General features: G+C 32.1%; 4 protein-coding genes across 5 annotated transcripts; 2 read left to right on the forward strand and 2 right to left on the reverse strand.

The window, feature by feature from the left end:
• LOC109353387 (GPI-anchored protein LLG1-like) lies at positions 4212-5787 on the reverse strand. The gene is made up of 3 exons (XM_019595634.1): positions 5612-5787; positions 5451-5516; positions 4212-4806 (listed from the first exon to the last, which is right to left on the reverse strand). Exons 1-3 carry the CDS (start codon positions 5691-5693, stop codon positions 4490-4492), a joined length of 465 nt encoding a protein of 154 aa, XP_019451179.1. The 5' UTR covers positions 5694-5787; the 3' UTR covers positions 4212-4489.
• LOC109353386 lies at positions 7201-9495 on the reverse strand. Its single transcript, XM_019595633.1, has 3 exons — positions 9041-9495; positions 8729-8947; positions 7201-7576 (listed from the first exon to the last, which is right to left on the reverse strand). The coding sequence occupies exons 1-3, from the start codon at positions 9455-9457 to the stop codon at positions 7238-7240; spliced, it is 975 nt and encodes a 324-aa protein (XP_019451178.1). The 5' UTR covers positions 9458-9495; the 3' UTR covers positions 7201-7237.
• Positions 11291-15402, forward strand: LOC109355491 (tetraspanin-19). Its single transcript, XM_019598682.1, has 6 exons — positions 11291-11674; positions 12144-12243; positions 13712-13792; positions 13932-14036; positions 14734-14913; positions 15200-15402. Exons 1-6 carry the CDS (start codon positions 11505-11507, stop codon positions 15209-15211), a joined length of 648 nt encoding a protein of 215 aa, XP_019454227.1. The 5' UTR covers positions 11291-11504; the 3' UTR covers positions 15212-15402.
• Positions 20743-23913, forward strand: LOC109355594 (expansin-B3-like). 2 transcript variants are annotated; one of them, XM_019598828.1, is made up of 5 exons: positions 20743-20844; positions 20886-21076; positions 21471-21771; positions 22288-22417; positions 23564-23913. In XM_019598828.1, exons 2-5 carry the CDS (start codon positions 20896-20898, stop codon positions 23756-23758), a joined length of 807 nt encoding a protein of 268 aa, XP_019454373.1. In that variant the 5' UTR covers positions 20743-20844; positions 20886-20895; the 3' UTR covers positions 23759-23913. The 2 variants fall into 2 exon arrangements, with proteins under 2 accessions (XP_019454373.1, XP_019454372.1); XM_019598827.1 differs by having other exon boundaries at positions 20772-21076; positions 23564-23766; positions 23802-23913.

The following is a 24671-nucleotide window of genomic DNA, read 5'->3' on the forward strand; positions in this document are numbered from 1 at the left end:
TCATGAGGATTGCGTATTTGTGTAATTGTGTCTTCTGGATAAGGATGGGGTGCACCAATATGATTTTTTATTAGACTGTTTTACTCCACTAGTTAACTAATTTATAAATTAGTCTAAACTTACAAAATAAGAGTTGAAAACTAACATGGCCGAATCAAAATAAAAAACTTCACAAGAAGTTAATTGAATGAAGAGTATAATATTTATACACTGTTAAAATAAAAATGAGTAAATGACATTCTTGAGTTTTAGTGAAATTACACAAATCACCCCCATTTTTTACACCTACATAAACCTCTCATAGTTTTTATACTTTCACCAACCCCTGCATAAGAAATAAGTGTAATCTTTTAAACAAAAAATGTGATAAATACAATTAAGTAAAACAAAACATGATATATTGTGTAGATAGTAAAATGTTGAAAATACTTTATGTAAAAGTACATAATATTCAATCAGATTTAGGATCAAGTTTGGGTTCAAAGATTGATTCGGTTGACATTTAGGATTTTGATGTTGGTTTAAAAAAATGATCAAACCAACATTTAAGGTATTAGCTGACCATGCTCAACCCCACTGTTATTATTATTATTATTATTAATTATTATTATTATTATTATTATTTAATTGTAAATCATTTTAGTGTTTGTGCTTCCTCGTTGAATTGGGGGAAAATGTAGTTTGGATTTGGAGGGAATTTAGAATTGCTCAAGTTATGACCATGTTGGCCAGATTGTGTGGTCACATGCTGGTTATTTTGGACAAAGATCATCTGTCCCCATTTCTATTCTATTTTCCCGTCCCAGTCCAATAAAAAATTGACACTTCATTAAAAAAAGAATTTTAAAAACTTAAAGTAATATATGTGTATTACTTGGAAAAATCCTATTGGCTTCGGACATGGGGACACACTGATTTTGGGACAGGTGATCTCCATCCGGTTATTTTGAGTGCTTGTTTTAATGTTAGGTTTTATTGTCATGCTACGTTCATCTGCGCATGAAGCAGCAGGAAACATCATAGCATAATGAAAAGCTAGTCTATCAGAATTTTTTTCACACACCAAACTCTAGTGATGTTTACCATTTGAACCACCCATCAATTGCCTTTTAATGTTGTGTGGCTCTATAATTTGTTGCCTAAAAGCTAGCTAAGGAAAAAACAAAAGGATTGGTCGGATAAGGATCTTCTCTTCCCGAGCTGATCACAGACCAATCAAAATATATCATGATTGACTACAGTGTAAAGAATTAAATATTCATGATTTTACCAAATTGACTACAGTGTAAAAACAATCAGAAGGAATCGAACTCACCTTCTCTTTAAAATTCAAATTGTCTTTTACCAAATTGGCTATAGTGTAAATGTTTTTTCTTGAAGTCGGTTTTAATGATAACGACTTCATAAGTCGGTTTCAATTATAACGACTTTAACTTTGAAGTCGTTTTTGGTTAATCAGACTTTACCTTAATCAAAATTTGTATTCCATCATCACGACTTCTATACTAAAATCGTATAATACCACCAGGACTTTTAAAAAGTGCGCAAATGGTAATCGGTCATAATTTTTATTCATCCAACGACTATAAAGTAGTTCACTTTCAAGCAAACTAATATGCGGTTCGCATATTAGCTTTCACCATAATTGAAACACATTAAGCAAACCTTATCAAGTACTTTATACTATTAAAAATGTAGCAACTTGAAGAGAAAAAAATGTACTTGAAATGAAGGGAGATGCGGAAGCCAATGTAACTAAGAGGAAGAGACAAAGAATGGAAGAGAATAAGGGATTTGAACTCATTTTCTCTTTCATTCCCACTTCTTTTGTTTTTTATTCATTTTTATTTTTCCTTTGATGGTTTAGTGGAGAGAAAGATTGGAGGAGTTGTAAGGAACTTGTGAGGCTGATAAAAGTTCTAATGCCTCTTGATCCCTTGGCCTTCGCTAGTTATTGGCCAACTTTGGTTGTTCCCCCCACATTCATATTATAAAATAAAATGTGCTATGTGCAAAACAAATCTACTTAGCACTAGATCCTCTCCAATATCGGAGAATATTGGCTCGTGCAAAACATATGTTTAAATGATCCACAAAACATTGATTTGTGTAAGGTTTTATTACATTCACAGGAAGACCACAAAATTAAAGTTTGATTTATGATAGTAACATTTATTAAGAGATATAACATATTTTTGAAAGAGATTAGTTCATTACATATTATGTGAGATATATTTAGATCTATTTTTCTCCCATCTATCTATAAATATCCTCAAGTTTATTTAAGAATCAAGAGCATAAATAAGATATGAATTTCGTTCATTGAGAGAATATTGAATTAAGTGAATGAATTATATGATTGATGATTGTGTATTGAAAAAAAAAATGGATGGAAAATAAAGTGATATTAAATCATTTATATAAAAGGAAAGAAAAACTAACTATCTTAACTAAACTAACTAACCAACTAACAAAAACTCAAATATTTCAAGAGTTTAAACTATTTTTATAAAGATAATTTATAATTAATTTGTAACACTTCTCAATTTAAATTTACTAGTGAATATAAATGCAAGTAATTATATGTTTGAGAGTAGAAAGTTGTAGAAAAATTACCAAAAAGAAAGTTGTAGAAATGAGCTACAAAGTATCTCGTGGAGATAATTTTATCTCTTCAAACCAATTAAACTTCCATACTTGTCTTTGGCTCAATCAATTTTTTTAATTAAAAGCTCTCAATTTAAATGTGCCTCAAGGGGAAGATATCAGCCTTTGGTCTCCACTTCTTTTGTTCTCGAAAAAAACTGAGAAAAATGGAAGAGTTGGGCAAGTAGAACAAATATAAATACACACAAACAAATGAAAAACAAACAATGGTCATCACATAACTCATCATTATGAGGGAGAAAGTGGTTATGAGGTGGTGTGGTTGTTTAATGGTTGGTATGGTGGAACAAATTAAGAATGGAAGTGGTTTAATTTGCTTAGGAATTAATTTTATATGTAACTTAATGAGATAGGTGTGATCAAGAGTGGTGGTTTGGAAAGTAACTAAGTCAAAATGGTGAAAGGTTCTTATATTCTCCTTAAAACACAGTTAAATTAAAAGCTTTTGATTTAAGAATTGATTAAGTAAAGACATGTATCAAGGTCCAACTAATTGGGGAGATAAACTTATCTTCAAGAGATTTTATACTCATAATCTATTATAAAATACCAGAATTGTTATACTAATGTTGTTTTATTGTTATTGCTAGAACATAAACTACATTATTTAATAAAATAATAACAAATTGGATAACTAAATTATGATGAATCTAAACTCTTTTCTTAGTTTTTGTTATTAGTTCAAGAATTAGATTCTTATGAGTGATATTTATGGGAAGAAACAACCACATATAAAAAATAATTATTTCTTAACACATATAATGAAATGATCTATTGATATTACCAAAATCAAACATATTTCACCAGTAATAGAAAAATTAAATGACTCATAATTCATCTAAAAACAAATTAAAAAAGAATGAGATAAATAGTTCATTACAAGTTTAGGTTAAAGAAATGACGATTTTGTAAGAATTTGGTGCAAAAACACATCAATTTTCATTGATAAAAATGAGAAACAAAGGGTCAAAACATGATCAAGAAAAGGTGATTTATGTTTGAAAGCTCTTATTTAAATTTATATTTATAGTAAAAAAAAATTAATATTAACTTTTCAAGTAAAATGAAAAGCTAGTTTTTTTTTGTTTCTAGTAGATACACGTTTGGAAGCAAAAATTACTTTGGAAAAACTGTAACCAAACATATTACTTTTTTCTGAAGAATTACTTCAAGAATTGCAAACGTGCCTCGGAAGTTAACTTGTGTTCTTCCACTTCAATATATGTTTCTTATCATTCAATGTAGGATCCTGCCTTCAAATTAATAATTGGAGAAAATTGAAATGGTTCATCCTTATTGTATTTTGTTCACTACATATAAATCCCATTCATTTTAAGAGTTCATTCAAGATTGGTTGCATTTCTTAAAAAATAAAAATAATGCCAAGTCCACAACATTATAAATGCTATAAAGTCAAACAAATTATTTGATCAATATCAACACACACTTTTACTCTAACACTTGGAACAACAAGAAGAGTACACAACATTCACCACTAGCCCTAAGACCAAGTACATAGTTCGATCTTATCACATGTACTATAGGTCCATTCCCCCACAAGACATGATATGATGCAAGAAGGCACCAAAAAAATTGAATGTGTAATATAGATGAGGCATTTTCCTGAATCATTTTCTATACATTATGCTATCTACAACCTTTGTATATATCACTATTATCATTATTAAGGGTTTTGCTAAAACAACCATAAAAGGAATATTTTTATTCAAAAAATAAATATATTACTCTTGTGCATCATTTCAACATATTTTCCCATCAAAACTCACTTTTCTTAGACTTGTAGAATTAAATAATCCTAGAATTAAGGCTTCTTATGGGGCCTCTTCCCGTGATAAATAGAAGTGTGATATATTTTTACTGGCTTGATTGAAGTGCAGTCAAGACCTTCAGGTCCTTCTTTGCAATTATTAGCAAAAAGGCCTTGAGGGTAATCACCATGCAAGTTTATGTAGTAAAACATAGCTGGTGCACAATCAGTGGACATGTCATTAATATATTCGGCATAAGGGCAAGCAAATTCCTTGAAAGCTTCACAGCACACCTTGGATGAGTAATCGGGTTTCTTGCATTTGCTTGTTAGGACTGTGTAGTCTTGTATCTCAAAGTTAATGCGGCAAACTGCATGCACAATTTTGGACAATGTTTCATGTATATAACAATAAGACAATGATTGTGTGTATACAAAAGGATAAAATGATAAATGAGAGATAAAATTAAATGGATATGGTGTGAAATCTATAGTTTAAAACTTGATCTACAAATAGTAGAATTGATAAATATAACATATACCCACTTCCTAATGAAAAATCGTTATATTAATTGAAATTGAAAATAAGAAACAAACTAAACTGCCCTCTAAAGTTTTTCTACTTTTTTTCCATCCCAACATTGAAAAGGAGTAAGGGATCATCAGATAAAGAAAAAACTTCTTTAAATAAGACTATAAGAGTGTCTCTACAGTTTTATTATTTAATGAGTTAAATATTGTATATATTTCTTCAAATCAAGATACCATCATTACCCACTTCAAAAGAAATTCACACATGACTTACAGGTTAGTGCACAACATTTGTTTGCACTTGGCAAGAATAAATAACATAACCTGATGGTTCTAAAGAATAAATTTGATTTATGTATTTTTTAGCTTCATGATTGTCCACATTTGATATGAAGGGAAACCCAATGAAGATTCATGAAAATCTGAGGAATTCCATTTTATGGTACCAATATAAAAAGAGAGAGAAAAGTTGAACAAATGTTACCTTTCAGTGGCTCATCCTCTACAAGGGCACGACCATGAGGCACTTCAGTTTTATTAAATATGTTATCTGTGCACACACAAATAATTCAATCTTATTAATCCAAACTTAACAAATTCCATGATAGTATTAAAAGGTTGGAAGTTGAAGGAAAAAGAATGTACCAGACAAAAAAGTGGAGGCTGAGGCTAATGTGGCTAAAAAGAACATAGAGAGAATGGAAGAGAACAAAGCATTTGGACCCATTTTTCTCTTTGACTCTCAAGTCTCACCCTTTGTTTTTTGTTATTTGGTTTTCTCCGATCCTTTGAAGGATGTGCTTATTTTATATCATGGTTTGGAGAGAGGGAAAGGGAGAGATTGCATGAATTATGGTGGGAATGAAGCCTATTGTAAGGTGTTTCCAAACTTCTAATGGTTCTACTTGCCTTTACTTGGTCTTTGCCATATATATATTGCTCAAGTTTTCTAATCCCTTCATTTAGATAGTTTGCCCTTGTGCACGTGCAACAAGCGCTATTCAAAGGACACATACTTAATGAGGGCCAAGTTTTTTTACACAATTAATTTTTATTTTCACAGTTTTTATTTTTATTACAAAATCTCATTCCTTAGTACTATGTCTATTCTTGCATTTATTACTTAGTACACTAGTATCTTCTCTTCATATGGATCAGAAATTACTCCCCTTCAAGTAACGATTGTCTGTCCAACAAGTGTTATCAATAGTAATCTACTCCCATATATATATATATCCAACAAGTGTCTTATTTTTAGTCATCTCTTACGGCGGAAACAAGGCTAAGACTAACCTATAATTAGAAGATCACTGGTCTATCAAGAACTTTATTTCCATGGATATTCTCTATATATGCTTCTGAATTTAGTACTCATCTTGAATTGCCATGGAATTATAGATAGAGTTTGGTTTTAGATCTGTGCTTGAGCAAGAACATGTTTCTGATTTATCTCCATGATATTTAAGGAATTACAATCATGTCTAGGCCCAGATAATTAATTTTAAAAGTTAAAACTACTGTTAGAAACTAAAATCACTGCTTACTCTCTATATTTAAAAGTTAAAGCTACTGCTTGAGTTGCTTGCCTTTATCCACATGCTTAGGATATGAGTTCTCCATCTTCCCGGGGATCATTTTAATGGAAGTTCTAGCATACCAAATTTTAATTCTAAGAAGAGGAAATAAACTAAAGAGTGGAATTTTTACCACTAACTTTTACACTACAACAAGGGGAAATAAACTAAAGAGTGGAATTTTTACCAGCAAAAAATGAAAGCTAACGCAAAAGCTTTCATCAAATACCTTACAGCACAAAGGTTATTTTAGGATTTGAACTCGTCATTTGTAAGTCATAAGGGAACAACCTTAACGTTGTGCCAAGACCCACTTACGGTTGGAGGAAATAGCTTGATAAAAGTTGGAGCAGTGGTTGCCGTGTGCACAACTACATCTTACCTGATTGGGAGGGACCCCAACGATGTGATCCGTATCAGATTATCTCTGGTCTTCAATGAAACAAATGTATCCTAAATCCTAAGACTCTTCTATGTGACAAGTATCCTCAAAACACTTCGCGGGCATGTTCTCAATGCCATTTCTGTCCATGACATCCCTGCAAAATTTCCACCAGGAAAATTCTATTCCTTTTTCTTAAATACACCTCGATTTAAAAATAGTTGACATAAGAGGAGGAGAACAGAACCCCTTAAAAGATGGTAAAATACAGATACTATGTAAACAATTTTGCTGAATCATATCGATAAATGAAATTTAAGAATAGTAAGTTATTATTAAGGTCAGAGCATTGTACAAGGAATGTATAGCAATGTTAGAACTCAGATTTCCAGTCCAGCAATAAGAGCATCCAAGGACACACCCAACGATGAACAATTGTAAAAATTTCTCACCAGAGAAGTGAATTGCACTGAATATGATTGAGCTTATGGCAACAGCTTGCTGCCATTCCATGGTGGAAGAAAGTGATGTCAACAAAAATCCCCGATAAACAACTTCCTCCAAAAGGGGAGTTACGATGCATAAAACAAGCACACAAGATACTCTTGAGATATCACTGTATAGGAGGATCTCCTTGAGGATGGGGTTAACAGGCTGCAAGCATATGGCAAAAGAGATTACTGGAAAACACCAGCATTGCATACAGGATAATACTATTTAGTACGACTTTAATTTGCAGCATATGTACGAAACAATGTTCGACAAATGCTATTCGACTTTCTTTTAAACCTTTCCTTATCAAATACTATGATTCCCGTTTAACCCACTTTTTTATTGGCTAAAACATTTTCATTTGCAGTTTGCACAAAATGCTTGCAGTGCTCTTTCATAAGTTTTAAACCCTGCCATTTTGCTAAGGTAAATGACTAAAAAACACAGCAAATTTAATAACTATAATACTCAATCATGAGGATTGATGGTATATTCAAAAAACAAAATTTGGGGAGAAATTGAATTTTTAAACTAGTACCACATCCATGGGTGATCAAATCTGATTAGGCTGCAGCATAGCCACCCTTTTCACCACTTGAGCCATTGCTGAAGTGGCTGCGGAAGAATTGATAGTTCCATGGTTTGCAATAATAATGCTTTTATATCTTTTTAGAGACATTGTTTAAGGTATATATTAAGTATCAGGAGAATTCTATTATGACAAATAGGCAGCCCACACGAAGTAAAATACTAAGTTTGATACCAGATAGTGCTGGATATTTTTCAAAACTGAATCACATTGCAAATGTAATTTTAAGCCAAGTACACTAGGAATGCATAACAATCTTAGATATCTGTTAACTTCAACATTACGGATGTGGAGCAACTTATCTGACTTGTTGAGTGTTGAACTAAAAGTCTAAAAATTATTGTACACAATTTTCAGCCTATGATCATTCAGTGCATTGTCAAACTTCTAACTCAGATTTCAAACTACATAATTTATCTCTCCTCTTATTTTCAAATACCCATTCCTCAAATAAAAGGTGCATGGTAAATTCACTGTCTTTGAATAAACACTCATAAAAGAAATAAACGAAATATAGAAAAAGAAAGCAACTAAATTACGGGCGATATTTTCCTTGATTGGATAAGACTTTTCCTTGGGACAAGATGATTATCGTTAGCACAACTCGCAAAATAATAGTAGAAGAAGAATTACCATAAGTGTGGAATTTTGGGTCACATAGTTTATGATGTGAATTCCTACGCATATGAAATGCAATAATATGTTAAAAAAACATAATCACTAACCTTAGAGCCAAATAAACTGTCAGCAAGCAGTGATGTTAGAAAAATCAGAAAAACAAGAAACCCAAATCCTAGTACAGATGCCACAATCCAATTCCTGTCATTCAATAATTTGTCTTTTTTGAAGAAATTTATAAACTCGTATTGCGGCTTAGCATTGTACTTAAATAAAACCAGAGCCCCACTAAGCTCAAGAATTTGAATAACGAGAAGTGATAAAGCCTACACAAACAAATAAAAAGAAAGAAACGTTATGAACCTTAAATCCAATACCCATTTGAGCAATATTATTAAATAACTAATAAAGGTGCTAACTTTAGTTTGTGGGTCAAGAACAGATTCTCGTGTAAGTAGCGCAACCACAGATAAGCCTCCAAAACTGAAAGGAATATGGAGAATGAATAGATAAAGAGCAAGAGTAGACCATAGATTCTCACTCTCCAATGGAACACACTCTTCTTTCAAAGCATTGAATCCATGAGAAAAGGGTGTGTTATTATTTGTGACTTGTTCTTCACTCTTTTTGCAATAGGTCTTGGAACAAGTTTGGGAATTGAAACGTTGGGGTAGATATTTGAGTGTATTTGTGTTTGGTCGGAGAAAGGAGTAAAAGGGTGTGGTAGCTGGTAACTGGTTGCGGATAGATTTAGCATAAGGAGGTTGCCACCGTAAACCTCCTAGTACCGACAACATTTGCCTCCTTATTATAACACCCACCGTCGCGTGATCCATTTCCCCTTCTAGTTTATCATTTCTCTAGTGTGTATGTGAAAATGTGCATCATTTACCTCTTCAACATTTATGCATAGAGAAATTTAACCGATAGTTAATGACTTAACGTGAGTTAATTAAAAAAAACAAAAGATATAAAATTTAAAATATTTTTATAGACTTTTATTAATATCATAATCACAAGAAAAATAGAACTTTCTAGTTGCTATTTGGAGTAATTCAAAATCTTGATTTACATTCATGGAAACTAATTATAATCAAACAAATTCATCCAAGTTTAAAAGTGTTATACCGTTGCTCATGTGAAAAGTTTAATGTTTTGATTGGTTTAGAGAAAAAGTGATAAGAGAGAAGATAGAAAAAAGAAGATTGTGAGTAGAGATAAAGAGATAACAAGTATAGTTAAATTTTAGAGTTATTTGGTAGAAGAAAAAGAGAATAGATAAAATATAAGTTTTTCTTATATATATAATTTTACCTTTACATATATGTGTATATGACAATGTGAATTTGGTGGGGGTAGCTTAGTCATTTCTGAATTTTTTATTCTCTAAACTTACTTTCTTAAAATTTGCAAACTATCTCATTTTCTCTCTTCTACTCTTTTATCCTCTCATATTCATCTCAACAAGAGCAAGGCTAAGTTCTATAGATTTAACGGATATCATATTAATTATGTTCCGAAGTTGTGATTGATAAGATCTTTATAGGATTTTTATATTACACATTGAAATTTCTAACCAATAATGCTTTGTTTTGACAATCACTTGTTTTGGAATAATCACTTATCCGTGCATAGGTTGGTGGATAATTCTCGACTTCCACATGGTCTTTTATTTCTTGCAGGGATATGGTGTGCTTGAGATGGGGAAATAATTATGTCTTTGGAGGTAACTCATGGGACGTGCACCATGTTGTTAAAAGCGTTCATCAAGACTTCAATGATTGGTCTATCATTCACATTTACTCCACTACCGTTTCACTTCCTAGTACTCATTGGATCAAACCGGAGCTTGGTTTTTTAAAGCTAAATATGGATGATAGTTGTAGATTGGACAATAACTTGAGTTATGGTGGTGGAATCATCTGTAATCATGATGGTCAACGAATTTCTACGTTTGTAGCCAATTTTGGATTAGGGAGTCTCATTATTATTGGAGTCAAATCTATAGATTATGGCTTAAGATTAGCTTGACAAATGAGTCATCGTTCTATTATCTTGGAAAGTGATTGTTTTGAAGCAAATCATATATTCACTAATGAGTTGCACATTCGCTTTTATCCTCTTGCTCAAATTATTAAGAACATTCACTTACTGCTTGCGAATGATTAGGTTGTACTCTATCACCATGTTCTTTAAGGGGATAACAAGCTCAAAGATTTTATGTCCAAGATTAAGCTTTTAATCATGATTGCTTACATGTTTGAGACTCATATGTCTATTAAGGCGTCTCAAATCTTAGACATAAATTTCTGCCTCGTTCCCTAGTTGCTTTGTTATATTTCCATGTACTAACAACTTTTTTTTAATAGACCAAATGTGCAAATCCACAATAAGTATTAAATACTCATTTTAGTCGATTATGTTTTTCAATTTTAACAATTTGGTCCTTAAAGTTCAAGAAACCCAAAGTTTTCCTCAATTTTTTTTTAAATGGTTGTTAAATTAATTATTTTTAATATCTTTTATAACACTAGATATAGACTAATTTAATCAAAAAATGACTAATTTAACATACATTTGATATTTTTTTTTGGAACAATTTTACGTTTTTTCAATTTGACAGGTTAAATGATAAAATCGAAAAACGTTATAATTGAAATGATATAGTAATCTGGCCGAGGTTAAAATCGAGGGCCATAGAGCAGAAGGAGGAAAGAAACCAACCTCCTTCCTCTAATCGAATCGGTAAGTGCTTGAACCCTAGGTTGAATCTAGGGTTTCTTGCACTCTAAATTCTATCTTCGATTTTTAATTCAGACAATTAGGGGGTTAAATTAAGTTTATATATTTTTTTGTTGAACCTTTTGGGAATTGGAAAAAAAAATGGTGAGGATGTTGAGGAGCTGCATACAATCGATATTGAAGCTGGTGAACTCGGTGATTGGGATGGCTGGTCTAGCCATGATTCTATATTCTGCTTGGTTGATTAGGGTTTGGCAAAGGCAAATGGGTGAACTTCCCTTTGATGAAGATTCTGATTTCCCACCTCCGTGGTAAAAAAAAATATCTCTTTTGAATTTTCTGTGTTTTTTTTCCTACCACCCATTTCCCTTGTTGGGATGGTTGTTAAATTTTTGAGCCTTTTGATTCACACCTGAAAATAAAATGTAGATTCCCCAGATTATAGAATATAGTAATATTCTGCTTTATGAGATTAATGGGTTTTTTTTGTTTGTTTTTACCATTAGTTTGTTGACTAAAGGATACATTTTAGTGAAGAGAAATAGTAATTTTAATAATGTTATATTGTGAGATGAATTGTTTCAGCAAGGGTGTTGGTTTTGGACATGTTCATTTTGAGAGCTACACTGGTTGCCACCTAAAAATTGCCTGTTTTGAATGTTTGAACACAATGGGAGTTTGTTGTTGCTATTTTCTGCATGTATGCTTCTTGTGTAAATTATGAAGTTGTTTTGTTTTCTATGGATCGATTGTGAATGATTTTCTTTTTTCTGCAATCAGGTTCATTTACACGTTTCTTGGCCTTGGAGTTGCATTCTGTGTAATTACTTGTTCTGGTCACATTTCTGCTGAATCTGCTAATGGCTGTTGTCTATATTTGGTATCCTTTTCTTGAGTCTACCGTTGTATTTTAGTCTATGATGCAAAGATATATGTATTGTTATCAGATACATTGCTGATAGACATGAGGTAATGACATTTCTTAAAAAATAGGATAGTAGCATAGCAGGCTACAACCGATCATATAAACACGAAAGGGTCGTTTGATGAGCACTCTAATGTCCCTTGTGAAGGATCAAACTTAGAAACTGTGCTTTGGAAAGTACAACTCTTAAATTTTCAATGTGTTGAATGCACCACTTTCAAACACACATTTTCTAAACAAGTGCCCTTAGTTCACCCATTAACATTTCCCAACATAAAATAATAAAATATCATATAATCACACATCATCACATATTGTTCTTAATTGTTCAAAGGAATATATGAAGGTGGTTGCATGTTCAGGATAAAGCTCATAACTTTTGTTTCTGAAAGCCTCTGGTTCCCAAGCCTAAGCAAGGTTATCAAAGGTTCAGAGTGTGATCAGAACTTGCTTATTTCATGAATTGATCCTTTATCATATAGTCTGTTAGTGATAAGGTCCTTAATTTGGATGAGGGTGTTATCTTATCCTTTGGTTCAAGTGTGTTAGAATTATGATTGATATCTTATTCAATTTACATTTATAATAATTTTATTATATTTTATATAGATTGATCTCATTTCGTCATGGTCATTAAGTAATTATTGTTTTAGGATTAGACTCTCAAAGACTCATCCTTGTCTACCCTTCTGTTTCTATATTTCTAACATGGTATCCACCTCGAGGGAAGTTTAGGCTTGTGATCCTTATGTTAGTTGGTTTTTCGGTTGTCATCTTCTTTCCAAGTTGCTTTTAGTCGTTGTTATCATCCTACTTTCAAGGTCTGTCGTTGCTGCTACTATTTTACTGTCTTTATCTCAAGTGCAATTGCCCCGTCTTTGTCCCAGGTGCACTGGCCCTGGATTTGTCCCAGGTGCACTGGCCCTGGATTTGTCCCAGATGCACTGGCCCGGATTTTTCCCAGATGCACTGGCCCCGGATTTCTCCCGAATGCACCGGCCTCAGCTTTGTCCCAAATGAACTTGCCCCAATTTTGTCCCAGATGCACTCACTATCTTTGTCTTTTGCCTAGAAGCAAATGTCAGCCATAATTTCAATTTCAATGATTTTGGGTGCTAACTGCTAGGTAAAAAGATCTATATATGCATGTAACAAGCTTAAAGCTTGGTGAGCTTTAACATGAGGGGGTCTTAGAGTATCAAAAAAAAAAAATCATAATATTTATCATCCTGTAACAAGTTTAAAGTTTAGTGTGCTTTAACATGTTATAATCAATGATGTCATTATGGGTAATTATATTAGGATTCTATTTATCTTTTATTGTTGACCTATAAATAGACCATTCTTTTGTACTTTTGAATAACCTCAACATGTCACTCTCTCATTATGCCATCAAATCACTGTTGACCTTGACTGGTTATAGTATATGGTGTTTGTGGTTTTGCTTCTCATGCTGGAGGCTGCGATAACAGTTGATGTATTTTTAAACCGGGACTGGGAGAAGGTATGTTGTGTCTGGATTCCGGAAAACTTTCTCAGTAATTATTTTGTTAATTCAATAACTTTGTAGCATTCTCTCTCAGTTACACATTAGATTGGTTAAGCAATAGTGTGATCCCCTTTAACTTTGAAATTGGAATCAGGACTTCCCAAAGGACCCCTCAGGGAGTTTTGAACAGTTCAAGAATTTCATCAGGTCAAACTTTGAGATGTGCAAATGGATAGGTCTCTCACTTGTGTCGGTGCAGGTAAATCTGCCTCCCTCTTTTTCTCTGGCTTTTGCTTGGTGTCATGACACAATTACTGGTAAGGCCTAATTACCGAATGTCAATGATTTTTCACCATGGACTCCAAGTTCCAGCACAAATCAATTAATTCATTCTAGGGAAGTTTTTCTTCATATTTTAAAGATTGCCTCACTAGCTTCTTCCTTCTCTTCTGCAAATAAGTCATAGAAAAATTCCCAAAACAACAATTTGCATTATCTGTTATATAAAATATGAAGACTCTTATATGATTGCCACTAGGTCCCTACTAAGCTAAGCGCATATAAAGAGCTTTTCCATGAAATATCCTTTTCACATTGTCAAGATCAATTGTTTCATTTCTTCCTAACTAGAACCTATAATATAGTTATCTTTAAGAGATTGATGTAGGTGAATGATGGATCTGATCTGAGACTGTTATATCCATGGATATGGTTAGTAATTAGTAATTAAAGTAAATTGGAATTGGCACTGTTCACTATTTCTTTAATCCATTTGATCCGTCAGTGCTGGACATGATCAGCTCAGATATATTTCTTCTTGTGATATGTCACATATTTCTACTGGCTCTTGCTGGTTTTAAAATTGGAGGATTAAGTTACCCTTGGAGTTCGAAACTTTTTGTTGGTGTATGAATTACTGATGGATGGTTGCATGTGGCTGTGCCCTTCGCTAACAGGGACTCTCTTTATTATTGGCAATGATACTCAAAGCTCTTGGGCCACATCAATATTATGACAGTGATGATGAATATACTTCTGATAGGGTGCCACTCTTGAAGAATGCTCCACCTCCTTATATTGATCATGGATATGGGCATGGGCCTAACAATGATGCGTGGATCAGGGTTAGTGACAAGGTATAAGATTCAAATCCTTTAATTAATCCTGATTTTCTCGTTCAAATCATCTTGGCTAGTTGGATTTTCTTTGTTTATGTCTACTATTAGGCTATTATAACTCATCAATCTCATCCTTATGTCCAAGAAGCAAGTAGGCCTTACTTTGATCTATGCTATAATCCATGATTTGAAAATGACTTAAGTTTTTACAATAACAGTTAATTTAAGATACATAGTAAGGGATATCTTAGTTCTTGCTTGCACTTCCCTCTTCTTGAAGACAGTTTCATTCTTTCTTAATCAGACAAATAGGTGAGGCCATTGCTATGGAACCTTGATGTTTGGAGCCATTGACAAGCAGCAGATTATGAGCAAAATATATGCATGTATCATTTATTATGTTGTAGGTTGTATGTAAGATACAGAAACCCCTCACCCTCTGGCATCTTCTGTCCAAACTAACTATAAATTTCATATATTTTTTACCAGGAAAAGATATTTAGTACACATGATAAAAAATAATGACGCTTGACACGAAATACTTCGTCGGTAATTAAATTTGTTATTTTGTTTCAAGAAAAAACAAAAGTGATAACAAAAAATATTGTCTTTGTTAATAATTGGCTTAATTTAAAAAAAAAACACGTAATGCACGAATTATGTTGTTTAGACTTTAGAGGATGAATAAAGCGTGTGAGTCACTCTCCTTTTCCTCCCATATTTGATTTGGGATCTACTTAATTCTTCATCCTCACTATTAATTCGGTAAATATCTAATAATTTAGATCTATTTACTAATTCAAACCATTGAATATCCATAGAATTGATGACTAGGATGAAAATTGAGTTTAAAAAACTTACTTTTTGAGTAAATGAGTTCATCCCTTTCATTTTTATATAGCATCACAAATCAGCATTTCACTAAACCAATAATAGTAGACCTAGGATAATTTAATGGTTCATGTAATTTTAATAGTCCCTATATAAAATAATGAATATAGACTAACACGTGGTTACAGAAAGCTACATAGACCACTAGTACTTTTATTTCCTGTGAGTTTTTCTTCTAAAAAGGTAAAGGAAAATAAACAATTCAATAATTTTCTGGTACCATAATGCCTGACCCAATTCAGTAGAGAATCAAGTTAATATTGTACAGACCCTACTATTGATTTGCACTTTGGACAAAGTCTGTAGTCAACTTCTGTTGCCGCAAGCTAGCTACCAAATGTATGAGGGAAAAAAGGAAAAAATGATACAGTACTAGAATTACCACACTTTTCTCCTTCCTCTTCCATTTTTTGCTTTTCATAAAGGATTTTTCATGTTCTGGGGAGACCCATTATGTTACTCCATTCAGTTATTTATAAAATAATATAAAGTGATTTAGGTAAAGTTTTAGGCTTACTAGTGCTGAATAAAGTTCAGTTAATTCACAATGAACCGAAGGCCTCTTTAATGACCATTTCATTATACTTTATAGAACACAACTAATAGTAAGCATTAATTTATTAGTTTCATTAAGTAATGAGATGTTATTTTATTAACACATCGTGATTCATGGGCATTTGTTATATTACTATATTAAAATATGCTCCAGCTAAAAAATATTATCTTACTGCACTGTCTGAAACCTAGTAGAATAGTCCTAGTGGGAAAATTTGATTTTATTTATCGAACCAGTGCTAAAAAATATTATCTTACTGCAAGTGCCTATTATTTTAGTAAGAGGAATACTGTTAAAGCTTATAATAATTAACTTGGTCAATGATTTTTCTTTTATGTTTAGTTTGCAGAATATCCTCCAAATAATACATCTTTATTGCTCACAAGGCAACAATTAAAAGAAACTTCAATGGTTCCCTCTCCCTTATCTTTGAACTAAACCTTCTTTTAGAAAAAGCATTCCAAACCACTAATCTTCTGTTTGATTTGATTCTTTGTTTCTTAAAGCTCTTGTCTCTGACATGTGGTTTGCACATCCAATCCTTCTCCGGTAATCAAGGAATCAAAGAATTGTATCACAATTGGTTATTTTATAAACACAGAGATTTATTTGGAAATGCATGTGTCTTAAAAAGAAGTAGAGTTCATCTCAAAATCATTTATTTTGCTACCTTGGTAGTGAATCATAGTTATGACAAAACAGAAGACAAATATAATATAGTAAGCCTTCATTAGCAAGGGTAGAAATAGAAGAGAAAGAGAATGAGAGAAGAGAAGTTGATTGAAATGTCATCTTTCTCTCCTTTAGTTTAGCAGCGAGTTGGAGGGAAGAGAGAAAAGAAGAAGATCGAAACTGAGTCTCAAACCATGTGCTACACCAATAATATAAAACAAAAAACATTTAATTTTTTTAATTGACATGAAATATTATTTTCATGAGTAAATTACACTGACACTCCCTAAGTTGAAATTATACAAATCACCCCTTCATTTTTTATACCTATAATAAAAAACCTTGATTTTTATACATACATTACACTAACTACCACTGCATATGAGAAATAAATGTGATATTTTAAACAAAAAATATGATAAGTGTAATTAAGTTAAACAAAATATGATATAATGTGGAGGTAAGTCGAAATAGTATACGAGATAATACATTTTCATTATTTTTGATTTATTATAAAATGCATCAATAATTGTAAGGATAAGTTATTTAAATCACTCTGGTACTATATTATAACGAAAAAATAATTAAAATATATTGACTCGTACATTGTTTGTATTTATTTTCACAATATACATATTTTGTTTAACTTAATTACACTTATACTCTTTTTTGTTTAAAAAATCAAAATTATTTTTCATACAAGGGTAGATAGTGTAATATATGTATAAAAATCAAGAGTTTCTTTATAGGGGTAACAAATGGATGAGTGATTTGTGTAATTTTACTAAAATTCATGAGGTGTTATTGTAATTTACTCTATTTTCATTAATCCTTGGCATGGTTTGAAACATAATTTGGGACAATAAATCCTTATCCAATGAAGAGTAAGGGAGAAAAATGATTTATTTCTATTCTTTTTTATACAACCAAACAATGCTAAAATTCACTATGTTTTTAATCTCTTTCTCTTTTTTTACTCTCTTTCCCACATATTTCTCTTATTTTCTTTTCCTAACCAAATGAAGCATAAAATTAAAATAATAATACAATAATTTTAATGTGGAAAAAACTTCTAAAATTTGAAGTAAAAATATGGGATGTAGTCCAACAACCCTATAAAAAGTAAGATATTATAATATTTGTTTCCTAGATCTTCATGTATAACACTAAATCTTACATAATTAGTATTAAAGACAAGGTTTTATAAGTCTCTCATTAGTAATAATCTAGTCCGATATAAGTGTATATCAACTTTCTCTATTATTCTTTATATTGTTTTTCTCATTTGATTCACGTATTTAGTTGTATTGCAAATTTCTTTTATATAGTTAAGAGAAATAAAATTTCTTCATATAGAAATAGCACATACTTAATGTTTGTCATATTCTGAAGACATCTTAAAAATGTTGTTTTCAAGTTTCTAAGTAAATTTCTTAATTTTTACATGCAAATAAAATTTTCTGGTGGTTGGAAATATTTAACCATGCCTAATAGTTATTCAACATGCTCAATTCTAGTGTGAGACACAAAGTCCATAGATCCATTCTTTTACCTATATATATATATATATATATATATAAAAAGTAATGTTACATTTATATTTTTTTTACAAAATTCATATTCACCGGACAAGTCTGCTTATTCTTTGTATTATATTATCATATAGATTATGTATGATTAAAGTGATGGACTGGCCTATAAGTAATAAAGTATGAGACTTATTAATATTCATTAAGAAGTTTGGCAACAAAAAAAAGTATCTTAGCCAAAAAAATGAATACCTAAAAATTTGTTTGGGATTTCAATTTTTCAAGACTTCCAATACAATTTTCACATTGTTAAATATTTCTTTTAAATTAGGGACCTAATTTTTTTCTCCACAAATGTTAAGACCAGTCTTGCTTATAACCAAAGATGAGAAAAGGAAACACTATAATTTTGAAATTTTGTGCTAATTAAGCACAAGCTTTTTTTCCCCTTCACTAATCAAGACTTGGTAACAATGAACTTCCATTCATAGTGTGTTCCACGCAGGTGTATCTAATTGCTATTATATGCATTATGGTGCACCTGCATTATACAGAAGATGCATCTATCATTTTGTTTGTTTATACTTTATTCAAGATATGGATGGTCCACCAATGTGGATAACAAACACAGAGAAATTAATAAAGTAGCCTGATGGGGCCACATAGGCCAATCAATCTCATAACTTGTCCACAATTTTCTCATAGCTTGAAAAATACAAAGGAAATCTTTCCTAATTTTGTCACATTGTCATGAGAACATATTAAAAGAAAAAAAGTGGTCACATACCCACAATCGTCAAAAAGAAAAAGTAAAGTTAAAAATATAAAATTTTCATGCCAAATTAAACAAGAAAATAAGTAAAACTGTAAAAGTGATTGATCTATACAAAGTTGTTGACTGCATCCTATACCTAATTTTATTCCGTGTGTGGTTGGTTAGGGTTCCAATACTACAAAATGACCATGACAGCTAATAGAATATGAATTTTTATTAGTCAGAAAATATAAAATTATTATATATTTAGTTCATGTTTTATTTTTCTAAACCAATAAGAAACAATGAATATATAAAGTGATATAAAATTTGGGACAAAATATATGATTTCATGAACTGTGTTGAAAAAATTGTGTGAAACACAGAAGTTACAAATAGTTGCTTTGGTTGAAACCTGCGTTTGCAAAGTGAATCCAACACATCATTAGTCTTGTTGTGAGGATAGATAGTCAAAGAAATTATAGGGTTAAGTCAATTGATAAAGTTGATAAATAAATTAAATAAGGACAATGTAAATATAGTAATAGTTTTCTCCCTCAAGGACAAACGATAGGGTATGAGTTATAATAATTATTATCCTCTCTTAAGAAAATTAATATATTATAGAAAGAAAATGTTGCATTGATCCTGAACATACAATGGTCACTAAACCATGACAATTTTAAACTTTTAAGATTATTTGGTGATAATTTATTTGGATTTTAACTTAATAACTATCACGTGCTTAAATATTCAAATTAATGTTTTTATCTATACACCAACTAACCTTATACGTTCACATCATTAATTTGAATTTTCTAATAAATATTTGAGAAATCTCATAAAGCATCAAAAAGTTTACACATAATAAAACTTGTTGTCTAATTGATATTAGAATATACTTGGTTAGTACATGCAGAGAAAGCGTAACAATATGTAAGTCAACATAATCTCACTCACAGAGTCACAGTTTCACACTGAAAAAAAGGAGTGAGAACAGAACTCTCTCTAGCAAACAGATTTGTACACTACTAATAAAATGTTGATATAACCCTGCTAAATCTATAGGATAATTAAAATCTTAAGAATTTGATTCTTTGGAGCGGTACTTGTTGGAGGGACAATCACACATCCCAAAATTAAATAATTTCTTACCCAAAAATTGGTAATACCAAACACATTTATTTGTATGGCGGTGGAATCTCACTGGGTAAACAAAACTTCTTCGTTTTTAAGAGTGTCACGTTACAACTTGCAACGTCCTTCTTTATTCTTTGTTTCCATTGTGAAATGACCAAAGCACCACCCTGGTAAATTGTACGCGCGCACATGCTGAATTAACGCCTTAACTACCAGTGGGACCTACCACCGAGGTACTCAGTGGCATCCCCCGTAAATACTCACTAACCACTGGACAAGAATGTAAAAACATTGACGCTCTTTTTACTATAAAGAAACCTAACAAAACCCATTTAACGGTTTAACTAAACACCCACACACACCACAACTAGTCACTCACTCTGCCGCCACTAAACTGTCGGCAACGCACTAAACTCATAATAACGGTGGCGCGCCAACCCACTTTCCTTCTAAGAACAATGCAGCGCCACCGTAGCTCCGCCGTGTTGAATCTGAGCTTGCTCTGTTATTGTTTGGTGCTTAAACAACTCGTGCTGTTATGTGGCGCGGAGGGACAACCTCAGCACCGTCTTCCAGACCTGCATTGGTATCCTGGAACCGCCACCTGGTACGGCGAACCCGAAGGCGACGGCAGCACCGGTAACTCTCTTAACAAAGCCTCTGCTTTTCACTTTTCTAATGGTTTGACTCGCTGAGTTGACTCAAGGAGTAACAAATGTATATATTAATGTACAACTTATATTTAGAAGAAAAAAATGCTGAGTTTTCACTATAAGACTTTCGTGAAATTTTCATGAAATGAAATAGAATATTCTGTTAAGCTATGTTATTTTATCATCTATTACTATTTATAATGTTTTGTGCTTTATTGCCACTGCAAAAGACCACATCTTGCACAATTTTAGTAACAATTCTAATAAGCATGACAACAATGGAAAGTGAACATTTTAGTATTAAATAATGGATTAGTGAAATTATGGTAATAAGTGTTGAATTAGTGGTGGTAATAAATGATGAATGTGTGTATTCACAGGGGGGGCATGTGGGTATGGTACAATGGTGGATGTGAAACCGTTCAGGGCGAGGGTAGGTGCGGTGGGTCCGGTGCTGTTCATGAAAGGGGAAGGGTGCGGTGCATGCTATAAGGTGAAGTGTTTGGACAAAAACATGTGTACGAGACGAGCAGTGACGGTTATAATCACGGACGAGTGTCCAGGATGTCCCTCCGACCGAACCCACTTTGATCTTAGTGGTGCTGCATTTGGGCGCATGGCTATTACTGGAGAGAATGGTCAACTCAGAAACCGTGGTGAAATTCCAGTCATTTATCGAAGGTACCTTTTTACCCTTTACTTTATTTTAAATACTATTATTTGAGTTAACAGAACTATATTTTTATTTTTTAAAATAGAATCATTACTATAACTATAAGAAATTGGTTAGTGATGATTAAAATGTATTCACTTTTTTTAATGTATATATATTCTTCTATCTAATAACACAGAAATGTATTATTATTTCTGTTCTTGGGTTTGGTACTGGACTTTTCTTTGATTGCATTGACTCTATGACTAGTTCCTGTACCTTATTTAGTGTAAATATTTGACTTTTGACTACTTTTTTCTTTAAAGTTTATTATATAAACACGGCTTTCTTTTTATGGAAAATGTTATTTTCTGCTATTACTGCCATGTTTGATTGGATATATTATTGGGGTACTGCTGTGGTCTATGTCATGCACTATCTTTTGTTTAATGGATTAAGGAAAGGAAAATTTTAAAGTTTAAACAACAGCAAATTGCAGTGAAGGAATTTGTCCTCCATGATAGATCTTTATTTTTTTTTTGCAGAACCCCATGTAAATACCCGGGTAAAAAAATTGCCTTCCATGTTAATGAAGGTTCCACACCTTTTTGGCTATCACTTCTGGTTGAGTTTGAGGATGCTGAGGGAGATATTGGCTCCATGCATATACGAGAAGTATGCATCTTTCTTATGTTGTTTCATGTTTATTTCCATCAAATTTCTTCCTTTACTGCTTATTCCTTAAGTATCACAATTATATTTCTCTATTTGAATAAGAATAAATTTAGAAAAATATATACGAGAAACAGGAAAAAGTGCACAAGAGAGAAGAACCCTGAATCTTAGGTCTGCAGAGGAATCAGATGCCGTTGCAGCTAACAGCCTTTAATATGAAATATATAAAAAAATGACAATATCCTTAATATACTTTATAGCTAGAATGTAATGAACAAATATCTTCTGTCCTGAAATAATTCTGTCCTCATATACCTAAGCTAATCAAACTATATAGAATAATATGAAAATATTAATGTACACTTATTTAAAAAAATGAAGTACAACCAATAGTAACATATTGCATCTTTGGAACACTGATTCTTGAACTCTGTTGCATATTTGACCAAAAGGAACTGCCTAAACTTAAAGAAAGCATTATAGTCATTTACATTTTTTCTCTGATCAAATAAATAAAATGCAACTAGCATAGCTAGCCTATTATCTTAATCAATGTCTGCAGTGGACAATTCCAAATATTGCGGACGTGTCTCCTTAGATAACGTGCCATATTTTGCACATTAGATTTTTTACCAAAGGTTGCTATTGCAAGACCCTTTTCTCTCGTATTAAATATATTATCGGTGTGTCATTTCATTCCTCATATGATGGTGCCCATTGGCAACCAATATTACTCTGGTGGTGCATTTTCCTGTATCTGAACTCAAATCATGTGATATGTGGGACCAATGTTGAAAACAACACTCTCCCCACTGTTTGTTTGTAGAAAACTTACAGTTTAGGAACTTTTGGCATCTTATTAAAATTGTGTATGCCTATTAGGAAAAATCAATCAAATATATTACTTCAATATTAAAATAACATTTGAATTGAAAACAAAACTCTTATTATAACAACTATTTTTAATAACATGAAAGCATTTGATTGGTTATACCAAATATGGAACATGACAACATAAGTTTTATGCATGTACTATGTTAGGTAAGGGGTCAACCTCAGTTTGTTTCATTTGCAAAATTTAACAAAATTAAATGATGACAATGAGAATGACATTTTTTTAATGATGTTGTATTTTGGCATTGGCAGGCAGGGTCTAGTGAGTGGGTGCAGATGAATCATTTATGGGGTGCAAATTGGTTCATTATTGGAGGACCTTTAAGAGGACCATTCTCTGTTAAACTAAGCACTTCCACTGGGAGAACCCTCTCTGCTAGAGATGTTGTTCCAGGCAATTGGGTTCCAAAGGCCACTTACACCTCTCGTCTAAATTTCTACCCTTAGAAAAGCCTTTGAATTGGTAATTAATGAGGCATCTTTTACTCAGTTAAAGTTGGTCAAATCTCAACACAAAATTAGTCTTCATGTAGCCATTTCCCTTTGCTTGCTATATATGGTTTCTAACCCTTTTTTTATAGGAAAAAGTATTAATTGGAGTGCAAAAGAGCATCCAATGATCCTTCTCTTTTCTTATTTCTCTCTGTTGATTATGTATACCTACTTTTTTATGGTGTGTGATTGTTGGTAGTAAGGGTCATGCAGCCCTCTCCAAAAGAGGAGAGAGAGCGTGTAGTATTGTAGTGTATTAATGTGTGTACTGGGTCTTGGCCCTTTGGGCTTTTAATGAATATGTATACTGGATCCTTCAATTGAATGCATGTCTTTAACTTTGTCTCTCCTATCTTGTGATAAACCCCACATTGTGGGTCATAGCTTTCATTGCTTCATTGATTTCCATCTTGACCAAAAGAAAAGTTACACCCCCTTAGGATTAGTATAGTACATCCTTCTTGCCACTAAGATAAACAAAATTGAACAGGAAATAAAAAAGAATGGAACAATATAAAGTGTTATGACTAAATATTAATCTATATGTTTATACATTAGAATTGCTTTATGTTTTCTGAAATTATTTTTCTAACATTGGCTGGTATTCATGTCATAATCATAAGCAGCAATCATTATGTTTATGGATATTAAATATTAAATAACACATTAACGACAGTTCAATTTTTGTAACTAATATTGTTCACAAATACTGTTCATGCGATTCCACCAAGTGCCAAATCAATAAAAGCTTGGCATTCGGTAGCAAAGAATTGAATGAGAAATTTATGATTGTGGTCCTCGAGTTCCATGAAAATAGGTGAACTATGGATTGGGAGTTGTAATTACTAATTAAGAAGCATATGATAAT

This window comes from Lupinus angustifolius, chromosome LG08 (assembly GCF_001865875.1).
Source record: "Lupinus angustifolius cultivar Tanjil chromosome LG08, LupAngTanjil_v1.0, whole genome shotgun sequence".
NCBI lineage: Eukaryota > Viridiplantae > Streptophyta > Magnoliopsida > Fabales > Fabaceae > Lupinus > Lupinus angustifolius.